At 45.7% G+C, this 17,439-nt stretch overlaps 1 protein-coding gene across 1 annotated transcript in view; it reads left to right on the forward strand.

The window, feature by feature from the left end:
* Window positions 1–13,138, forward strand: part of LOC116982078 (BMP and activin membrane-bound inhibitor homolog) — a 51,907-nt gene extending 38,769 nt beyond the window's left edge. The window contains exon 3 of the mRNA XM_033035372.1: window positions 12,301–13,138. Within this exon, the coding sequence (XP_032891263.1) occupies window positions 12,301–12,719 (419 nt within the window). The 3' untranslated portion in view covers window positions 12,720–13,138. The remainder of the gene's footprint in view (window positions 1–12,300) is intronic.
* The last annotated feature ends 4,301 nt before the right edge of the window (window positions 13,139–17,439 follow it).

Below are 17,439 nucleotides of genomic sequence, written 5' to 3' on the forward strand. Positions count from 1 at the left end.
GTGGACGACTCTCCCACATGGAGCAACTTATGGAGAAGTTGCTCCAACAATGATCTGCTCCGAAGGAGGGAGCTGTATCAGCAGGGGCCTTACAGCAGGCCGTGCCGGGAGCCTCACACATGGGGCAGCCCAATGTCTTCCCCATTGGAGGGGAAAGTACATATGGAAGAAACCACTCTGGATCAGAGTACAAAAGCACAAGGGGGGGGGGGGGGGGGACCCTTCCCAGGGACAAGCAGAAGTAAGTAAGTAAGTTTACTTATATAGCACTGTTTAAGTCAACTCGCATTGACACCAAAGTGCTTTACATAAAATGAATAATATGCTTCCATACAAACAAAATAAAAGAAGTACTTCTGCAATCATCCAGGTTCCACTGGGTGCTTCCCTGGATGGAGATCTAGCTAATTGACAGCCCGGGTATTATGGAGAACCCGCAGGCAGCGGCACCTGTTTCAGGGCTGCACAAATGTCTCCTGCTCTGAGGAGAGGAGCATTCACGGTCAGTTTCAGTCGGACCCAAAGCAAGAATCTCATTTAGGTTCTCTGGAAGGGCCATGTCAGTGCAGGCATCCTCAGGGGCCTGCGGCAGCACCTGTTTTCAGGGCTGCCTACAAATCTCACTCTGTGGAGGGGAGTGCGAGTGATCAGTAGGTAATTGATCTCGAATTTAAAGTATGAACATACTGAAGCACATGCATATGGCCTCAAGATCCAGCAGTTGGCAGAATATCCGCACGCTACAAATGCCGGCAAGGGAACAGCGCTATCAGGGTGACTTTGGAGAAACTAGCCGCCGAATCCTCTCTTCAGGTAAGACCAGAAGAAGGAAGCAAAAGCTGTCGAACCAATCAAGGTACCAACGACAAGCAAAACTTCATCAGTAGGCGACAACACACCCCACACCTCCATAGGGGGTAAGCGGTTCACTGGCCGGTGGTAGCTTGAAAGCTGGCCACAGAAATATGATCAGAGTCGTCTTTCAAGGCAGACTCAGAATTATGGCCAGAATTGTCTTACAAGGCAGGCTCAGTGTGATGAGGTTTTTCAGACCAAGACCCAAGCAGAGGTCAGGAGAAACATGGAATCCACACTCCCTACCAGTCCTACTCCCAATCAAGGAGAGAAAAGGAACCCACATCAGGGGTCTTTGGGCTTACCACAAGACCACCGGTAACCATGGAGGTAGGTGGGTCTGGGTTTACTGAAACAAGGGATTGTGGACCAGTTACATGTTGGTAATTTTACTCTTGTGTTTTTGTTCAAAATGACAATAACATGAATTTCAGATCTGGTTTTAAAAAACAGATCATAACATGTGATTATTTTTACTGCACAACATACATAGGTTCCAAGACTTGGAACTCGGACCGGAATTGTCGTCAAGGCAGGCCCAGTATTATGGGCAGGATTGCCTTCCAGGACAGGTGACAGATGGAGGATGTCACTTCATCAATTTTTTGTTACGGTCTAACAACTGTTTTATAGGAGCTTCCTATAAAATGGTCACATGGCATGCATCGACCTCAAAGATGCATACTATTTGGTGTCTATTCACTAAGAACAGGAGATATTTGAAGTTTAACTGGATGGCATGGCTCTGCCAAATCGGTTGACATCAGCTCCTAGACTATTGACTAAACTACAGAAACCAATTCTGGGTCTACAAAGGTCTCAGAACCACATAGTAATGGCATATTTGGAGGACATTTTCATCTTGGAGTCACCAAAAATTGGCAGAAGCATCAGTCAAAGCAAACCAAAACCCTGTTTGAAAGACTTGGTTACCTCATCCATCCAGTTAAATCAAAATTGACATCTACAAGGGTAATTGATTACCTAGAATTTACTATCAAAAACAGTAAATATTTTGGGGACTTTGCCTAGGGGCAAACAACAATATTTAATTAAGCCTGCTATGACCTGATAGTCAAATACTAGCCATCTATCAGGCAAACAGCGAGTGTAATTGGCAAATAGTAGCTGCATTTCCAGCAGTACGTCACGGGCCTTTGCATTACCAGAATTTACAGCGAGCAAAGGAACGAACACTCAGATTCCATGCAGGCCAAATTGGCAAAACTATGGATTGCCAGCAGAGGCCATTGTTGAATAACTATGGTGGATAACGAACGTGAGACAGCTCAAGGGAAATCTTGCTCGAAAGCCATCGAGGGTTCTTCAGACCAATGCAAGCGGCTAAGGATGGGGAGCCACAAACACAGTTTAGAGCTGTGGGGGCAGATGGAATGAGCAGGAGTCTGTAATTCCCCAACACATGGAATCAATTACCCAGAATTGTTGGGGGCACAATATGGACTCAAGGTTTTCTGTAGCAACATGCAGAAAATTGTCAATCTGTTCAAATTCCGATTGATAACACCACTGCGGTGGCATATATCAATCACAAGGCTGGTGTAAAATCTGTATCTTACGACAGATTGTCGAACCTCATTTGGCACTGGTGTATCGAGAGGAATATTTTGTTTACAGCGGTCTATCTACGAGGTAGATATAACACGGTGACAGATGCTGGATCACGAAAGTTTAATAACAACACAGAATGGATGTTGAATCGGGCAGTATTTAACGAAATAACTACATGATTTGGCATACCAGATATTGATCTGTTTGCATCTAGACTAAACCATCAGTTACCCAGATATGTGTCCTGCGAGCTGGATCCAGGCAGTGGATGCTTTCTCCCTCAATTGGGGAGGAATGTTTATGTTTAATTCCGCCAATTTGTCTCACAAACCGATGCTTGACCAAAATCAAGCAAGACTAAGCCACAGGCATATTGGTAGTGCCAGATTGGCCTACTCAAACATTTGGGAACTATAGTCCAGCCAGTTATGGATGTACCCAAGAGCAGGGACCTCCTAGTGAACCCAGTTACAGGGAGCAATCATCCACTACATGAACGTATTAACTTGTTGGTCTGCAGATTCTGAGGAGGCCATTTCAAGGCACAGGACTGTCCGAACAAATACCACACAGTTCGGATAACGGATGTCTTGGAGTTCCTATTAACTCTGTACTATAACTATAAACAAAGTTATAGTGCAATCTATAGTGCCAGAGGCGCACTCTCCTCCTATCTGTTACTGGAAGCAGGGCACGGGTCGAAAGGAACGCACCCCTTTACAACAAAATTCATGAAGGGAATTTACAATTTAATACCTCCAAGGCCAAGGTACACGGACACATGGGATGTGAGCGTGGTACTAACCCTACTTTGACAGTGGAGACTGCCTATAACTAACCCTGAAGGTGGTATGCTGACAAAGAGCCCAGACACCGCAGAAGCTACGGTTGGACTACATGACCAGCAATATGAACAACATAACATTCCTAGTCAGGAACCTGATAAAACAGAGCATGCCAGGGATGAAGATCCAGTTCTTGGCATATCCAGAGGACCAATGGTTGTGTGTGTGGTAACATACTAACACCACTATCTGAGAGTTACGGAGAACCTCAGAGGCTCAGAACAATCGGTCCGCATCAGCCATAAAAAACCACACCAGAAGGTGTCAACTCAAACCATCTCCAGATGGTCAAAGGAGGTAATGGCAGTAGCAGGAGTGAACATTTATATGGTTAAATCTCACTCCACCAGGGCTGCATCTACGTATGCAGCAAGAGCTATGGACGTGCCCCTTGACGACATCCTAGTGGCTGCAGGATGGACGAATGAAATAACGGTCCACCGGTTTTATAACAAACCCATAACCAGACTGGGGGTATTTGCACGTACCATTTTAAGTTCTGTCCCCTAGTTTCACCCATAGGTTGGGAGGGGTAACTATTTAAAAAAACAAAACTTTTCTTTCATTTAAAGCATCAGAGTCTTTACTTAACTACGTAATGTCTGAATGCTTTAATGATTACACGCACCCATGGTCAATCCATTCAGTGTGTGACGCCTGGATTCGTAACCAGCATAAAATCACAGAGCTTTGAAATCTTCACGTAGTCACTCACGTGACTCCGAAGTAAAATAGTAAGATTAAACGAGAACTTACCAGTTTGAAGTTTGATCTTGATTTTATGAGGAGTTACGATGAGCGATTACGTGCCCACCGCTCCCACCCTCATACTATCAAGGTCATATGGAAGTTCTAGTTTCTTCACAATCTTACTATTCTCAGGTCTTCTTTTTATCTGTGATTTAACACTGCTGCTTTGAAGATTGACGCGCACGCAGACGGACGGCCCTTCTTCACGTAATCGCTCATCGTAACTCCTCATAAAATCAAGATCAAACTTCAAACTGTAAGTTCTCGTTTAATCTTACTATTACTGGTCACTTTCTAGTTCCAGCCTTGTTGGTACCAACTAATGGGGCTGTGAATAGTTGATTGGTTCTGGGTTCAGTGTGTTTGTGAGGTCAGGTCCACAGACAAGAGGGTGGTTAATCTGGGGTATTCTTTGCCACAGAAGGTTGTGGAGGCCAAGCCAGTGGATATTTTTAATGCAGAGATAGATGGATTCTTAATTAGGTGTCAGAGGTTATAGGGAGAAGGCAGGAGATTGGGGTTAGGAGGGTGATATAGATTGGCCATGATGGAATGGCAGAGTGACTTGATGGGCCGAATGGCCTAATTCTAATCCTATAATTTAGGACCTTATGACCTTAAACGAATCCAGTGCATGCATCTGTGTGGTGAATCACATTGAGAGAGCTTAAAGGGCCTGTCCCACTTAAGCTATTTTTAGGCGACTGCCGGCGACTGTCATAGTCGTAGCAGGTCGCCGACAAAATGGCAACTGGACCCCCCTTCGACCTAAAAATTGAAATAGAATCATTACTTTAACAACAAAAAGAAACGAAGTCAGCACCGGCGATAACCTACGTTAACCCGGCAACAACCTACGTTAACCTGGCGACAACTACGACAGCACCTACGCCAGGAGAAGTCAAGCTACGCTCATTGGCATCAAGCCCACTGTCACCGACTGTCTCCGAAAATGTTTCAACATTTTGAAAATCCAGCGGCGACCAGAAAGATGGGCGACTGAGGAGACTACTCACGACCATACAGTTGACACCCCGGCAACCATGTGGCGACAACCTAGTCACCAGTAGTCGCCTAAAAAATAGCCTAAGTGGGTCAGGCCCTTAAAGGGGCTTTTGTGCTGTCAGGGTAAATAACCAGAATGTGCATACTCATACACAAGCAGATGTAAGGCCAGTCATAAGTCATAGGAGCAGAATTAGGCCATTTGGCACATCAAGTCTACTCCACCATTCCATCATGGCTGATCTATCTCTCCTTCTCAACCCCATTCTCCTGCCTTCTCCCCATAACCTTTAACATCTTTGCTACTCAAGAATCTGTCATTCTCAGCTTCGAAAATACCCAATGACTTGGCCTCCACAGGGCCTGATTTTAAGGAGAGGTCAAGGACTCTATTCCTTGGAGCACAGGAGGATGAGGGGTGAACTTGGAGTGATGTACAAAATCATGCGAGGAATAAATTGGGTAAACGCAGTCTCTTGCCCAGGATAGAGGAATCGAGAACCAGAGGACATAGGTTTAAGGTGAAGGTGGGGAAAGATCTGAGGATCTGAGGAGTAACTTTTTCACATGGTGGTGGGTGTATGGAATGAGCTGCCAGAGGAGATAGTTAAGGCAGGTACTATTGCAACGTTTAAGAAACATTTGGACAGGTACCTGGATAGGATAGGTTTTGAGAGCAATGGGCCAAACACAGGCAGGTGGGACTAGAAACATAAAAGCAGAGAAAAATAGGTGCAGGAGTAGGTCGTTCAGCCCTTCGAGCCAGCACCGCCATTCAATATGATCTTGGTCATGGCTGATCGTGGCTAGCGTAGATGGGACATGTTGGTGAGTGTGAGCAAGCTGGGCCAAAGGGCTTTATGACACCAGCCATCTGTGGCAATGAATTCCACAGACTCACCATCCTCTGACTGTAGCAAATCTTCCTGTTCTCCTTTCTAAAGGTGTGTCTTTTTATTCTGCGGCTGTGCCCTCTGGTTCTAGACTCTCCCACCAGTGGAAACCACTTGGACAGTATGAAATCCTACTTTGCAATTAGAAGAGGCCACATTGCTGCTGCACTAGTCATTGAGATATTAGCCCAGGGAAAGACAGGGAGCCAAAGATCAAGGTGACGAGCCATCTGCTACTGTTTTTTGAACACTACCCTGTTTCATCAAACTCCGTCCCGCAGTTTGCAACCTGCTTGGTGTTTCCTTTCCTGATTTCCCCTTGTGAGGGTGTGACTCCTGTTGTGGTTTGCATCAGTCAATGTTGGCAGCTCTTTGGAGCCTGGTTCACCGCCCAACGCGGCAGTCATCATATGTTAATCCAGACAATCCGTGCGGGCAGCTCATGTACCAGAGGGCGGAGAAGGGACCACAGCCAAGCTCACTCCAGATCCAGCATCTTTTATGCACACACACTTTACAGGGGCAGAGAGTTGGCTAAAGGATTCCCCTGCTGAAATTTATTTTCATAAAGGGCCTGTCCTACTTACCTGATTTTGTTTCGCCGACGGTCGCAGCAGGTCGCCGAAAATTCTCAACATGTTGAAAATCCAGCGGCGACCAGAAAAAGGTACGACTCTTTGGGCGACATGTCGCGGGTTGACGCCTGTATGGTCGTGAGTAGTCGCCCAAAGAGTCGCACCTTTTTCTGGTCGCCGCTGGATTTTCAACATGTTGAGAATTTTCGGCGACCTGCTGCGACTGTAACGGGTCCCGGCAGTCGTCGGGAAAAATCGCGTAAGTGGGACAGGCTCTTAAGGCTAACTCTCATGTCTCCTCTTGCTATCAAAGCAGAGATTAGCCAATTTACCAAGCCTGGGTTCAAAAATTGGGTTCTTTCTAAATTGTAGAAACAAAGAACTGTAGATGCTGGTTAGTACACAAATAGGCACAAAGTGCTGCAGTAACTCAACAGGTCATGCACCGTCTCTGGGGCACATGGATAGGTGTGGCTAGGACCCTTGATTAGGACCCTTCTTTGGAAAGGATTCCACCGGAAACGTCATCTATCCATGTTCTCCAGAGTTAGTGACCTACTAAGTTATACCAGCACTTTGCTTTCTTGTTTTTTCTTTCTAATTCATGGCTCGCTATACTTAATTCATTCACTGTGATGCTGGAGGAAAGCCGATTACTTGAACTAAAAAAGATAATTTCCGTTTTTTTTTTAAAACCCTCTACTGTGTGCCTTTTATCACAGACAGGCAACAACTTCTTAGCAAAACACGAAGTGCTGGAGTAACTCAACGGGCCAGGCAGCGTCTGTGAAGAACATGGATTGACGATGTTTTGGGTTGGGGTGGCGGCAGACAGAGACCGTCTGCAACACGACACCTTAAACACTGCTGCAACACAAATACAGAGGACAATGTTCACACAAAGGGTGGTGGGTGTATGGAACAAGCTGCCTGAGGAGGTAGTTGAGGCTGAGAACTATTCCAACGTTCAAGAAACAGTTAAACAGATACATGGATAGGGCAAGTGTGAAGAGATATGGACCAAGCGCAGGCAGGTGGGACTAGTGTAGCTGGGACATATTGGCTGGTATGGGCAAGTTGGGCCGAAGGGCCTGTTTCCTCACTGTATCACTCTATGACTCTAATTGTCCGCATAGTACAATTGGTAAAGTAACACCAGCCATTATTACATGTATCATATGTTACTGTCAATACCAAACCACACAACAGTTGGGCATTAGAGGGAAACTTATTTAGCTTAAAGATTATTACGCTCTTCTATTTCCTCACACCATACGCATGTTGGCAGCTATTTGGTTCCTGGGTGATTGCCCGGCGAGGCAGTCATCATTTGTGTATCCAGACATCTCATGTTAGCAGTCTCGTGTACCGGAGGGTGGGGAGGGAATCTCGGCATCAGCCTACACTTAAATTGCAGTAATCAAATCCAGTGCAGAGTAATGTTCAGTTCTGTTTAGTTCAGGGATACAGCGTGGAAACAGGCACGTTGGCCCGCCGAGTCCGCACCGACCAGCGATCACCCCGTACACTCGCATTATCCTACATACTATGAGAAGATTTACAATTAAGGAAGCCAATTAACCTGCATACCTGCACCTCTTTGGAATGTGGGAGAAAACCGGAGCACCTGGAGAAAACCTGTGTGGTCACAGGTAAAATGTACAAACTCCGTAAAGACAGCACCAGTGGTTAGGACCGAACCCAGATCTCTGGCGCTATAAGGCAGCAACACCCAGCTGTGCCACTGTGCTGCCCTTATGGTGTTTAAAAAAAAAGTCAACTTTCATTAGTTCACTAGTGTGTAATAATGAATAACTCATTAAATGCTGAATAAGGGTCCTGACCTGAAACATCAATCTATCATTTTTTCCAATGATGCTGGACCCACTGAGTTACTCCAGCATTTTGTGTTGATATTTGGTTTAAACCAACATCTTTAGTTCCTTTTTAGTACCTCATTAGATGCGTGTCAGCCATGTACAGTAATTGTGATTCTTACTGGGAATGTTTATTATACGCTGATTATCTGTACCATTGTGTGGTTGACCCTGAGCTGGAGCGTCAGTACACATTACACAGTGCTCTCCCCCCTGTTGTATCTATTTGTGAGGGAGATTCTGCCTGAACCTTCCAGTAAGCAAGGCCATGTGGCCAGATGTAGGTAACAGCTGGAGGCCTCACAGGAGCCTGGGGATCGCCTGGGTTGGGCTCCATTCTATAAGACCTAGCGTGCGGACCGGACTTTGGGAATGGCTCCAAATCTGGCGACTCGGGAAAGAATTTCACGGAGTTTTGCACACTTGACAGTAAAGCACCATCGGGTTCCTCCCCTAAAGACATGCAGTTTGAGCTGGGCTGAAATCCTCTCCTTGGCTTCACATTAAGCAACACCATGGCTCCAGAAGTGAAATAAAGTAGAGATTAGTCACCCCTGCATGTTGGGCCATTAGACTTGTCAAATCATATAGCATGGAAACGCACCCTTTAGCCCAACTTGGCCATACTGACCATGATGCCCTTCTAAGCTAGATCCATTTACCTGAGTTTGGCCCATATCCTTCTCAACCCTCCATATTCTTGTACCTGTCCTAGTGTCTTTTAAATATTGTTCTAGTACCTGCCCCAACTACCTCTGGTAGCTCATTCCATACACCCATCACCTTCTGTGTGAAAAAAGTTGTCCCTCAGGTTCCTATTAAATCTTTCCCCTCTCATCTTAAACCTATTTCAGCTGGTTCTTGAATACCCTATACTGGATGAAAGACTGCAATCACCCAATCTATTTCTCTCTTGATTTTAGACACCGATAAGATTACTCCTCAGCCTATAGGACCTGAAAGGCCATTGTATAACAGGCATCTTCAGAATGAAGGCTGCTGAGAGGGAACCTTGGCAAAGGACTCTCCCACCATCACGTCCAAAGAATGCCTCAAGCTTCTGGAGCTCTGATAGAAGACGGAACAAGGCCATTCATGTTGGTGTTTTTAAATCGGAGAGGGGCTATCCATGTTCATAGAAACATAGAAAATACGTGCAAGAGTAGGCCATTTGGCTCTTCGAGCCAGCACCACCATTCAATATGATCGTGGCTAATCATACAAAATCAGTACCCCTTTCTTGCTTTCTCCCTATTTCCCTTGATTCCATTAGCCCTAAGAGCTACAGTATATCTAACTCTCTCTTGAATACATCTGTCAAACTCTGTTTCAATGTCACGGACTAGACCTTTAAAATTCAGTGCATGTCTATGTTTGGACCATAGCTATATTCAAGTCTGGGGTGGTATAATCGGCACAGAATCAAAAACAAGCATAGATTAGTGGGTATAGACACAAAAAAGCTAGAGTAACTCAGCAAGACTGGCAGCATCTCTGGAGAGAAGGAATGGGTGATGTTTGGGTTGAGATCCTTCTTCAGACGACCCGAAACGTCACCCATTCCTACTCTCCAGAGATGCTGCCTGTCCCATTGAGTTACACCAGCTTTTTGCGCCTATCTTCGGATTACACCAGCATCTGCAGTTCCTTCTTACACATAGATGAGTGGGTTACTGGTAAAGGTTATTACTGGGGTCCACACCATTGCGGGGCCTCTCTAATCACAGGGCACTGAAATAAATGTTGAGACTCTAGACCGGCAGTGTGGTGCAGCGGTAGAGATTTATGCCCCTGTCCCACTTAGGAAACCTGAACGGAAACCTCTGGAGACTTTGCGCCCACCCAAGGTTTCCGTGCGGTTCCCGGAGGTTTTTGTCAGTCTCCCTACCTGCTTCCACTACCTGCAACCTCTGGCAACCTCCAGGAACTGCACGGAAACCTTGGGTGGGGCGCAAAGTCTCCAGACGTTTCCGTTCAGGTTTCCTAAGTGGGACAGGGGCATAAGGGTGACATACGCCCACTGCAATGTGGTGAGTCTTGAGGGACCCTTGCAACCAATGTGAGGCCTGCAGTCTATAAGAGCGGCTCAGTGGCCCAACAGAAGAGTTGCTGTCTTACAGTCACCTGGGTTTAATCCTGACGTACAAACTCTGCACAGACAGCACTTGTAGTTCTCCCTGTGACCACGCGGGTTTTCTCCGGGAGCTCTGGTTTCCTCCCACATTCCAAAGACATGCAGGTTTGTAGCTTAAATGGGTTCTGTAAATTGTCCCTTGTGTGTAGGTTAGAACTAGTGAACGGGTGATCACTGGTAGGTGTGGATTTGGTGAGATGAAGGGCCTGCTTCCTCGCTGGATCTCTAAACTCAACAAAACTAAGCATGGTAGATATTCAAAGCTAGGTGATCAAAATTCTGTTACGCTATCTGAAGAAGGGTCCCGATCCGAAAAGTCACCTATCCCTGTCATCCAGAGATGCTGCCTGTCCTGCTGAGTGACTCCAGCACTTTGTGTCTTCTTCTGTAGACCAGCATCTGCAGTTCCTCGTATCGTGGGAGTTGGGTTGGGTCTTCTCTGAAACAGACAGAAAGAAAAATCAAATGCAGAGTGCGGGGGTAGAGGGATGAGGTCAGAAGGATTCATAATGCCTTTGTTTGTCAATAAAGGACAGCCTTGTTGAGCTGCTGATTTAATCCGTTTCTAATAATTCTGATGTTGGCTCCACTCACTGGGTTCAGCATCAGTGGTAAGAACTGAATGTCATTATCATCTTGACATGAGAAAACTGGTGAAATGTAAAGTGAGTTAAAGGGTGCAATCCAAGTACAAGTTGACCTCGTGCTCTGATCACTTGATGTTTGTTTATAACTCTTCTCGACCTCCAAGTAGTTGTGTGACTACATGCCTCTATTGTGTAGCAATATTGCTGTGTGAATTGGTGGGAAAACACTTGTTTATGAATAGGATTTAAATTGAATTCGTACAAAAGCAAGGCTAGTCCATCTTTCCCCTTTTAGAGACAGACTAAATACGGCCACTAACAGGGGAATTAGCTGTGCGACATTACATTAAATAATAAATGTTTTGACGTGAGTTTATGATTCACTGAATAATTGATCGCAAGATACAGCAAGGAAACAGGCTTTTCAACCCACCGGCTCCATGCCGACCATCAATCACCCATTCACACTAATTATATATTGTCCACTTTCTCGTCCGGTCCCTGCAAACTCACAGCAATTTGCAGTGGCCAATTAACCTACAAAGCAGCATGTCTTTGGGACGTGGGAGGAAACCGGAGCACCCGGAGGAAACCCACGCCGCCTTTAGACCTTAGAGATACAGTGCCGACCAGCGATCTCGGTACACAAGCTCTATCCAACACACCAGGGACAATTTTTACAATGTACAAAGCCAATTTACTTACAAACTTGTACGTCTTCAGAGTGTCTGTACGGAGTTTGTACGTTCTCCCCTTGACCTGCGTGGGTTTTCTCCGGGTGTTTTGATTTCCTCCCACACTCCAAAGTCATACAAGGTTTGTGGGTTAATTGGCTTGGTATAATTGTAAATTGTCCCTGGTGTGTTGGATAGAGCCTGAAGAAGGGTCTCGACCCGAAACATCATCCATTCCTTCTCTCCAGAGATGCTGCCGGTCTTGCTGAGTTACTCCTGCATTTTGTGTCTATCTTCAAATGACGTCACGTGCTCCAGGCGGCTGTGCGGATGCATGATGTCGCGCGTGACCGTTGAGTGACCGTCGTGCATCAGTCACTACAGGCCTGTCGCGTAAATGACGGCCAAGTGGGACAGGCCCTTTAATGTGCGAGGATCACTGGTCGGCGTGGACCCGGTGGGCCGAAGGGCCTGTTTTCGCGCTGTATCTCTGAACTAAACGAAACTAACAGCAACTCCCAATCTGATTTCAGACCGTGGAGCCAAGAAGCTGCTGAAGTCGGGCGGCAGGAAGGTGGCGGAGCAGCAGAAAGGCAACGGGAAGGAGATGTGGCTGCGGGCGGCGGTGATCGCGGTGTGCATCGCGGGGGCCTTCATCCTGGTGCTGCTGGTGATGCTGGCTCTCCGCATGCTGCGCAGCGAGAACCAGCGGCTGCAGCGGCAGCACCAGCAGATGATATCCCGGCTGCACTACACCTTCCAGGAGCCTCCCGCAGACAAGGTCCTGGTGGGAAACCTGGACTTCGAGGCCACGGCCACCATTGCCAGGGACCACGAAACCTGCTGCACACTGCACAGTCAGCCCCACCACCTCCATCCCTACGCCGAAACATTTGGCTCGTTTTTCCCTTGGGACTTATACAGTGGGTACAAGAAGCCAACCTTGGTGTGATTATGGGCAGCACTGCTGAACCATTAACCTCCCTGGTGAATCCCAGCTAACCATGAACATTGGCCTCTTACTTCAATTAAAACGCAGTCACGATTGATTAAGAAATATTTGGCACCACTGTTTTAGCTTACGTCTTGCTCTGGTGCCAATCTCTGTTGCTTTTGGTAGCTGGCACGGTGATACCTGGCAGTGTGCAGTTTGTATAAGCCCTTGGTCGGGCATGGTGTGCGACGATTCTCATGATTAACCATCAAGACTGTGAGCTCCATTGGGACCCTACTGAACAAATGAACTATACCAGTGGATGATGTATGTCGGACTTCCATACTGATACACACATTCTGAGTGATTATTGTATTGTAGTGTACAACCTAATTACAACTTTGATAACATGCCGCAATTATCTATTGGTACTTTTATCTGATGCCGTTCTTTCTGTGTAGCAACTTTCACCTGTCGATTAACTCTGCCTCATGGCGCCCTGGATTACAGAACACAGTGGCGGAACAGTGGCGCGGCTGGTAGAGCCGCTGCCTCACGGTGTCAGAGACCCGGGTTCGATCCTGACCTCGGGTGCTGTCTGTGTAGAGTTTGCATGTTCTCCCTGTGAGCGCGTAGATTTCCTTCTGGGTGCCCTGGTTTCTTCCCACATCCCAAAGACATGTGGGTTTGTAGGTTAATTGGCCTCTGCAAAATGCCTCTAGCGTGTAGGGAGTGGATGAGAAAGTGGGATTACATCAATCTACTGTGAATGGGTGATCGATGGAGGCCGTGGATTCGGCAGGCCAAAGGATCTGTCTCCATGGTGTGTCTCTAACTATAGTAGTATGGGGAGGAGAAAGGATCTACAGTAAGTCAAGTAGGGGGTGGGGTTGGTGTTTTGGGTGGTGACTGCTCCTCAGTTCCTATTAAATCTTTCCCCGTTAACCGTTAACATTAAACGTTACCAGAAGATGGAGGCCTTGGTTTCCCTGGCAACTGCCTACACAGAGACAGATGTTTAACCAACATAATTTTACAGGTCTAAAAATGCAAGAGCCAGTTTTCAAGTTTAGACCTTTTCCAGTCTGCTGCAGGCCTTGTTCTTGTGGTAAAGTGTCATATAAATAACATTGAGGTAAGTGTTGTAAACTATTTAATCCTGAATCATGCACAACAACCTCCATGCATTGCTTGGTCCAAATTAAAAAGCTAAGATGATGTTATAGGTGGAGAAAGTACTGATCCATTGGAATGCTTAAATAAATGATGGCCAAAATCTCCTTTGCAATGCTGACAATTCTGAAAAAATGGTCCTGGGAAATCCAACTTTTGACTTTTCAAGCAGATTTTCAGTCACCCTTTGTTCCCAATGTAAAATGTCCCTCAATGATGTGGACAGTTGTGGAAAAACCCACATTCTCTCTATTGTGATTTTCATTCTCACTGCTCTGAAAAAAAATGAGTTAGTCAAAGAGTTATAGAGTCCCTCAGTACAGAAACGGGTCTGCCATGTCCACGCTGACCATTTTTGGCCATTGACACTAATCCCATTTTGCCATACTAGAACATATCCTTCTATGCTTAAAGGGCCTGTCCCACTTACACGTTTTTTTCGGCGACTTGCCGGTATAGTTGCATAGTCGCAGCAGGTTGCCGAAAATTGGGGTGACGCCTGTATGGTCGTGAGTAGTCGCCCAAAAAGTCGTACCATTTTTTGGTTGCCGCTGGCTGTCTAAATGCCTCTTTAAATTCGTAATAGTATCCATCACCTGTCCTGACAGCGAGTTCTAGATATCAACCATTTTGTATAATAACTTCCCCCTTTCACACTCCTTCCTCATACCTTAAGCCCTCTTGCTTTGATGCCCCTGACATGTGAAACATATTTTGGCCATCCATCCCATCCATGCCTTATAATTTTATACATCTCTTGTCAGCTCACTCTAGTTTTTCTCACTTCAGGAATAACAAGTCCAGACAATAACAACGATCCAATCTCTCCCCATAACTAAAGTCCTCTAATCAAGGCAACATCCTGGTGAATCTCCTCTCGTGCAGTGGATTAATGCAAAGCTACAGTCCAACCATACACTTCCAACAGTGTGGTGACCAGAATTACGTGCAATACTCCAAGTGCGGGCTAACCAGTGTGTGGTAAAGCTGCAATATAACGCTCCATCTTACCAGCGGACATAGGTTTAAGATGAAGGGGGAAAGATTTAATAGGAATCTGAGGGGTAACTTTATCACCCAAAGGATGGTGGGTGTATGGAACGAGCTGCCAGAGGATGTAGTTGAGGCTGGGACTATTGCAACGTTTAAGAAACAATTAGACAGGTACATGGATAGGACAGGTTTGGAGGGATATGGGCCATATGCAGGAATGTGGGACTAGTGTAGATGGGACATGTCGGTCAGTGTGGGCAAGTTGGTAAATGGGCCTGTTTCCACGCTGTATCACTCTATCTAAGACTCCATTATTTATTCCACTGTTCTTTTTCAGGCTGGAAGGAGAGTGCCTGAAGAATCAGCACTCATTGGTTTTTTATAATTTATATTATTAGCCTAGAGGAGGGGGCAGAGATGAAGATATCTGAGTGATCCAGATAAGGTTCTAGAATGGGGGAGGAAAGCCTTGAAATATGAGGTAGAAAAGTGGTGGTGATATCAGAAAGCACTGTTTAAATTGAGTTGCCGTGTAAGTCCTACCCCACAAATCTGTTAAGGCTGATTAATTAAAAAGTACAGAGCTGAGGATTGTGGATCCTATGGGAGTGGATGGATATCAGTAATGATGTGGCCATGATCTAACTGAACAAGCACTTCCCTTTCTATGTTTCTAAAAGGTAGCCAAAATCTGAGAGTATTGCGTGATGTCTCCAAGCAAACATATGCAGTGCTACAGAGAAACCATTTCCTTTTAGAAAACATTTGTTATTTGATTACTAACAGTGGCTTCCTTTTTTAATTGTGTAGGAAGGAACTGCAGATGCTGGTTTACTCCGATGATGGACACAAAATGCTGGAGTAACTCAGCAGGACAGGCAGTATCTCTGGAGGGAAGGAATGGGTGACGTTTCGGGTCGAGAAGGAAGGTCCGAAGAAGGGTCTCGACCCGAAACGTCACCCATTCCTTCTCTCCAGAGATGCTGCCTGTCCCGCTGAGTTACTCCAGCATGTTGTGTCTATTCCTTTTTAATTGACTGTGCTGGGAGGAAATGTGCACGATTACTGTGTTTTGAGTGTAAGAAGATAAGCTAAGGTCCACTACATTTCACGTTATATGTTAATGATCTGGGCGATGGATTTTGCGGCTTTCTGGCTGAGTTTGCAGATGATACGGAGATAGGTGGAGGTGCAGGTAGTGTTGAGGAAGCAGGGAGTGTGCAGAAGGATCTACACAGGTTGGGAGGGTGAGCAAAGGATTGGCAGATGGAATAGAGCACAGTAATGTATACGGCCATACATGAGGATCCCTTCGTTCTTTGCTCATCCGCAATTTTTCTCCATTTAGAAAAAAGGCACTTTACATTCCTGATACTGAAATGTATGACATCACACTTTCCATTGTTAAACTCCACTTGCCAATTTTCCGCCCACACTCACAACTTATCTATGTTCTGTAGCAGCGTCCAAACATCCTCATTATCACATCTCCTCCCGACTATTCCCATGTCACTGAATTTTTTACCCTGAGGTTATCTCCATGAAATTCATGGTGAGCTAATGGCAGTAACAAAGCCAAGCACAAGAACACCAGCTAATCCTCAACATGAATGAGTCATCCAAATGATTGCATGGAATATGGTTCTGAAGTTCATTATAGTGAACCTGGTGGGTGGTTCTTCAATCAAGGCTATCCGATTCCATAACATTGTCCTTTTTCAGCATATTTTTTCATTTTCAAATATTCCCAAATGCTCCATCTCAATTCTGGACCAGTTCAACGGAAAATACTTGGACACCAGATGAAAGATTGCAATTGATATATCTTGGCCATCGCACCAGATTCCGAAAGCCACCTTACATTTTTTGTATCAGGATTGTAACTCCAACACTGAAAACGAGGCCAAGATGGATGGGAAAGGTTTAGAGGGGTATGGTAGGGTAAATGGTAGGAATGGTATGAGAATGGTATGAGGTAGGGAATGGTATGGTATGGTAAATGGTAGGGAATTGAAGAATGCAGTTGAACAGAGGGATCTGCGAATAACTGTGCACAGTTCCCTGAAGGTGGAATCTCATGTAGATAGGGTGGTAAAAAAAGCTTTTGGTGTGCTGGCCTTTATAAATCAGAGCATTGAGTATAGAAGTTGGGATGTAATATTAAAATTGTACAAGGCATTGGTGAGGCCAATTCTGGAGTATGGTGTACAATTTTGGTCGCCCAATTATAGGAAGGATGTCAACAAAATAGAGAGAGTACAGAGGAGATTTACTAGAATGTTGCCTGGGAACTTCTTTACTCAGAGAGTGGTGGCTGTGTGGAATGAGCTTCCAGTGAAGGTGGTGGAGGCAGGTTCGATTTTATCATTTAAAAATAAATTGGATAGTTATATGGACGGGAAAGGAATGGAGGGTTATGGTCTGAGTGCAGGTAGATGGGACTAGGGGAGAATACGTGTTTGGCACGGACTAGAAGGGCCGAGATGGCCTGTTTCCGTGCTGTAATTGTTATATGGTTATGGGCGAAACGCAGGCAGGTGGGATTAGTGTAGATGGGGCATCTTGGTTGGCA

Source organism: Amblyraja radiata, chromosome 16 (genome assembly GCF_010909765.2).
Source record: "Amblyraja radiata isolate CabotCenter1 chromosome 16, sAmbRad1.1.pri, whole genome shotgun sequence".
NCBI lineage: Eukaryota > Metazoa > Chordata > Chondrichthyes > Rajiformes > Rajidae > Amblyraja > Amblyraja radiata.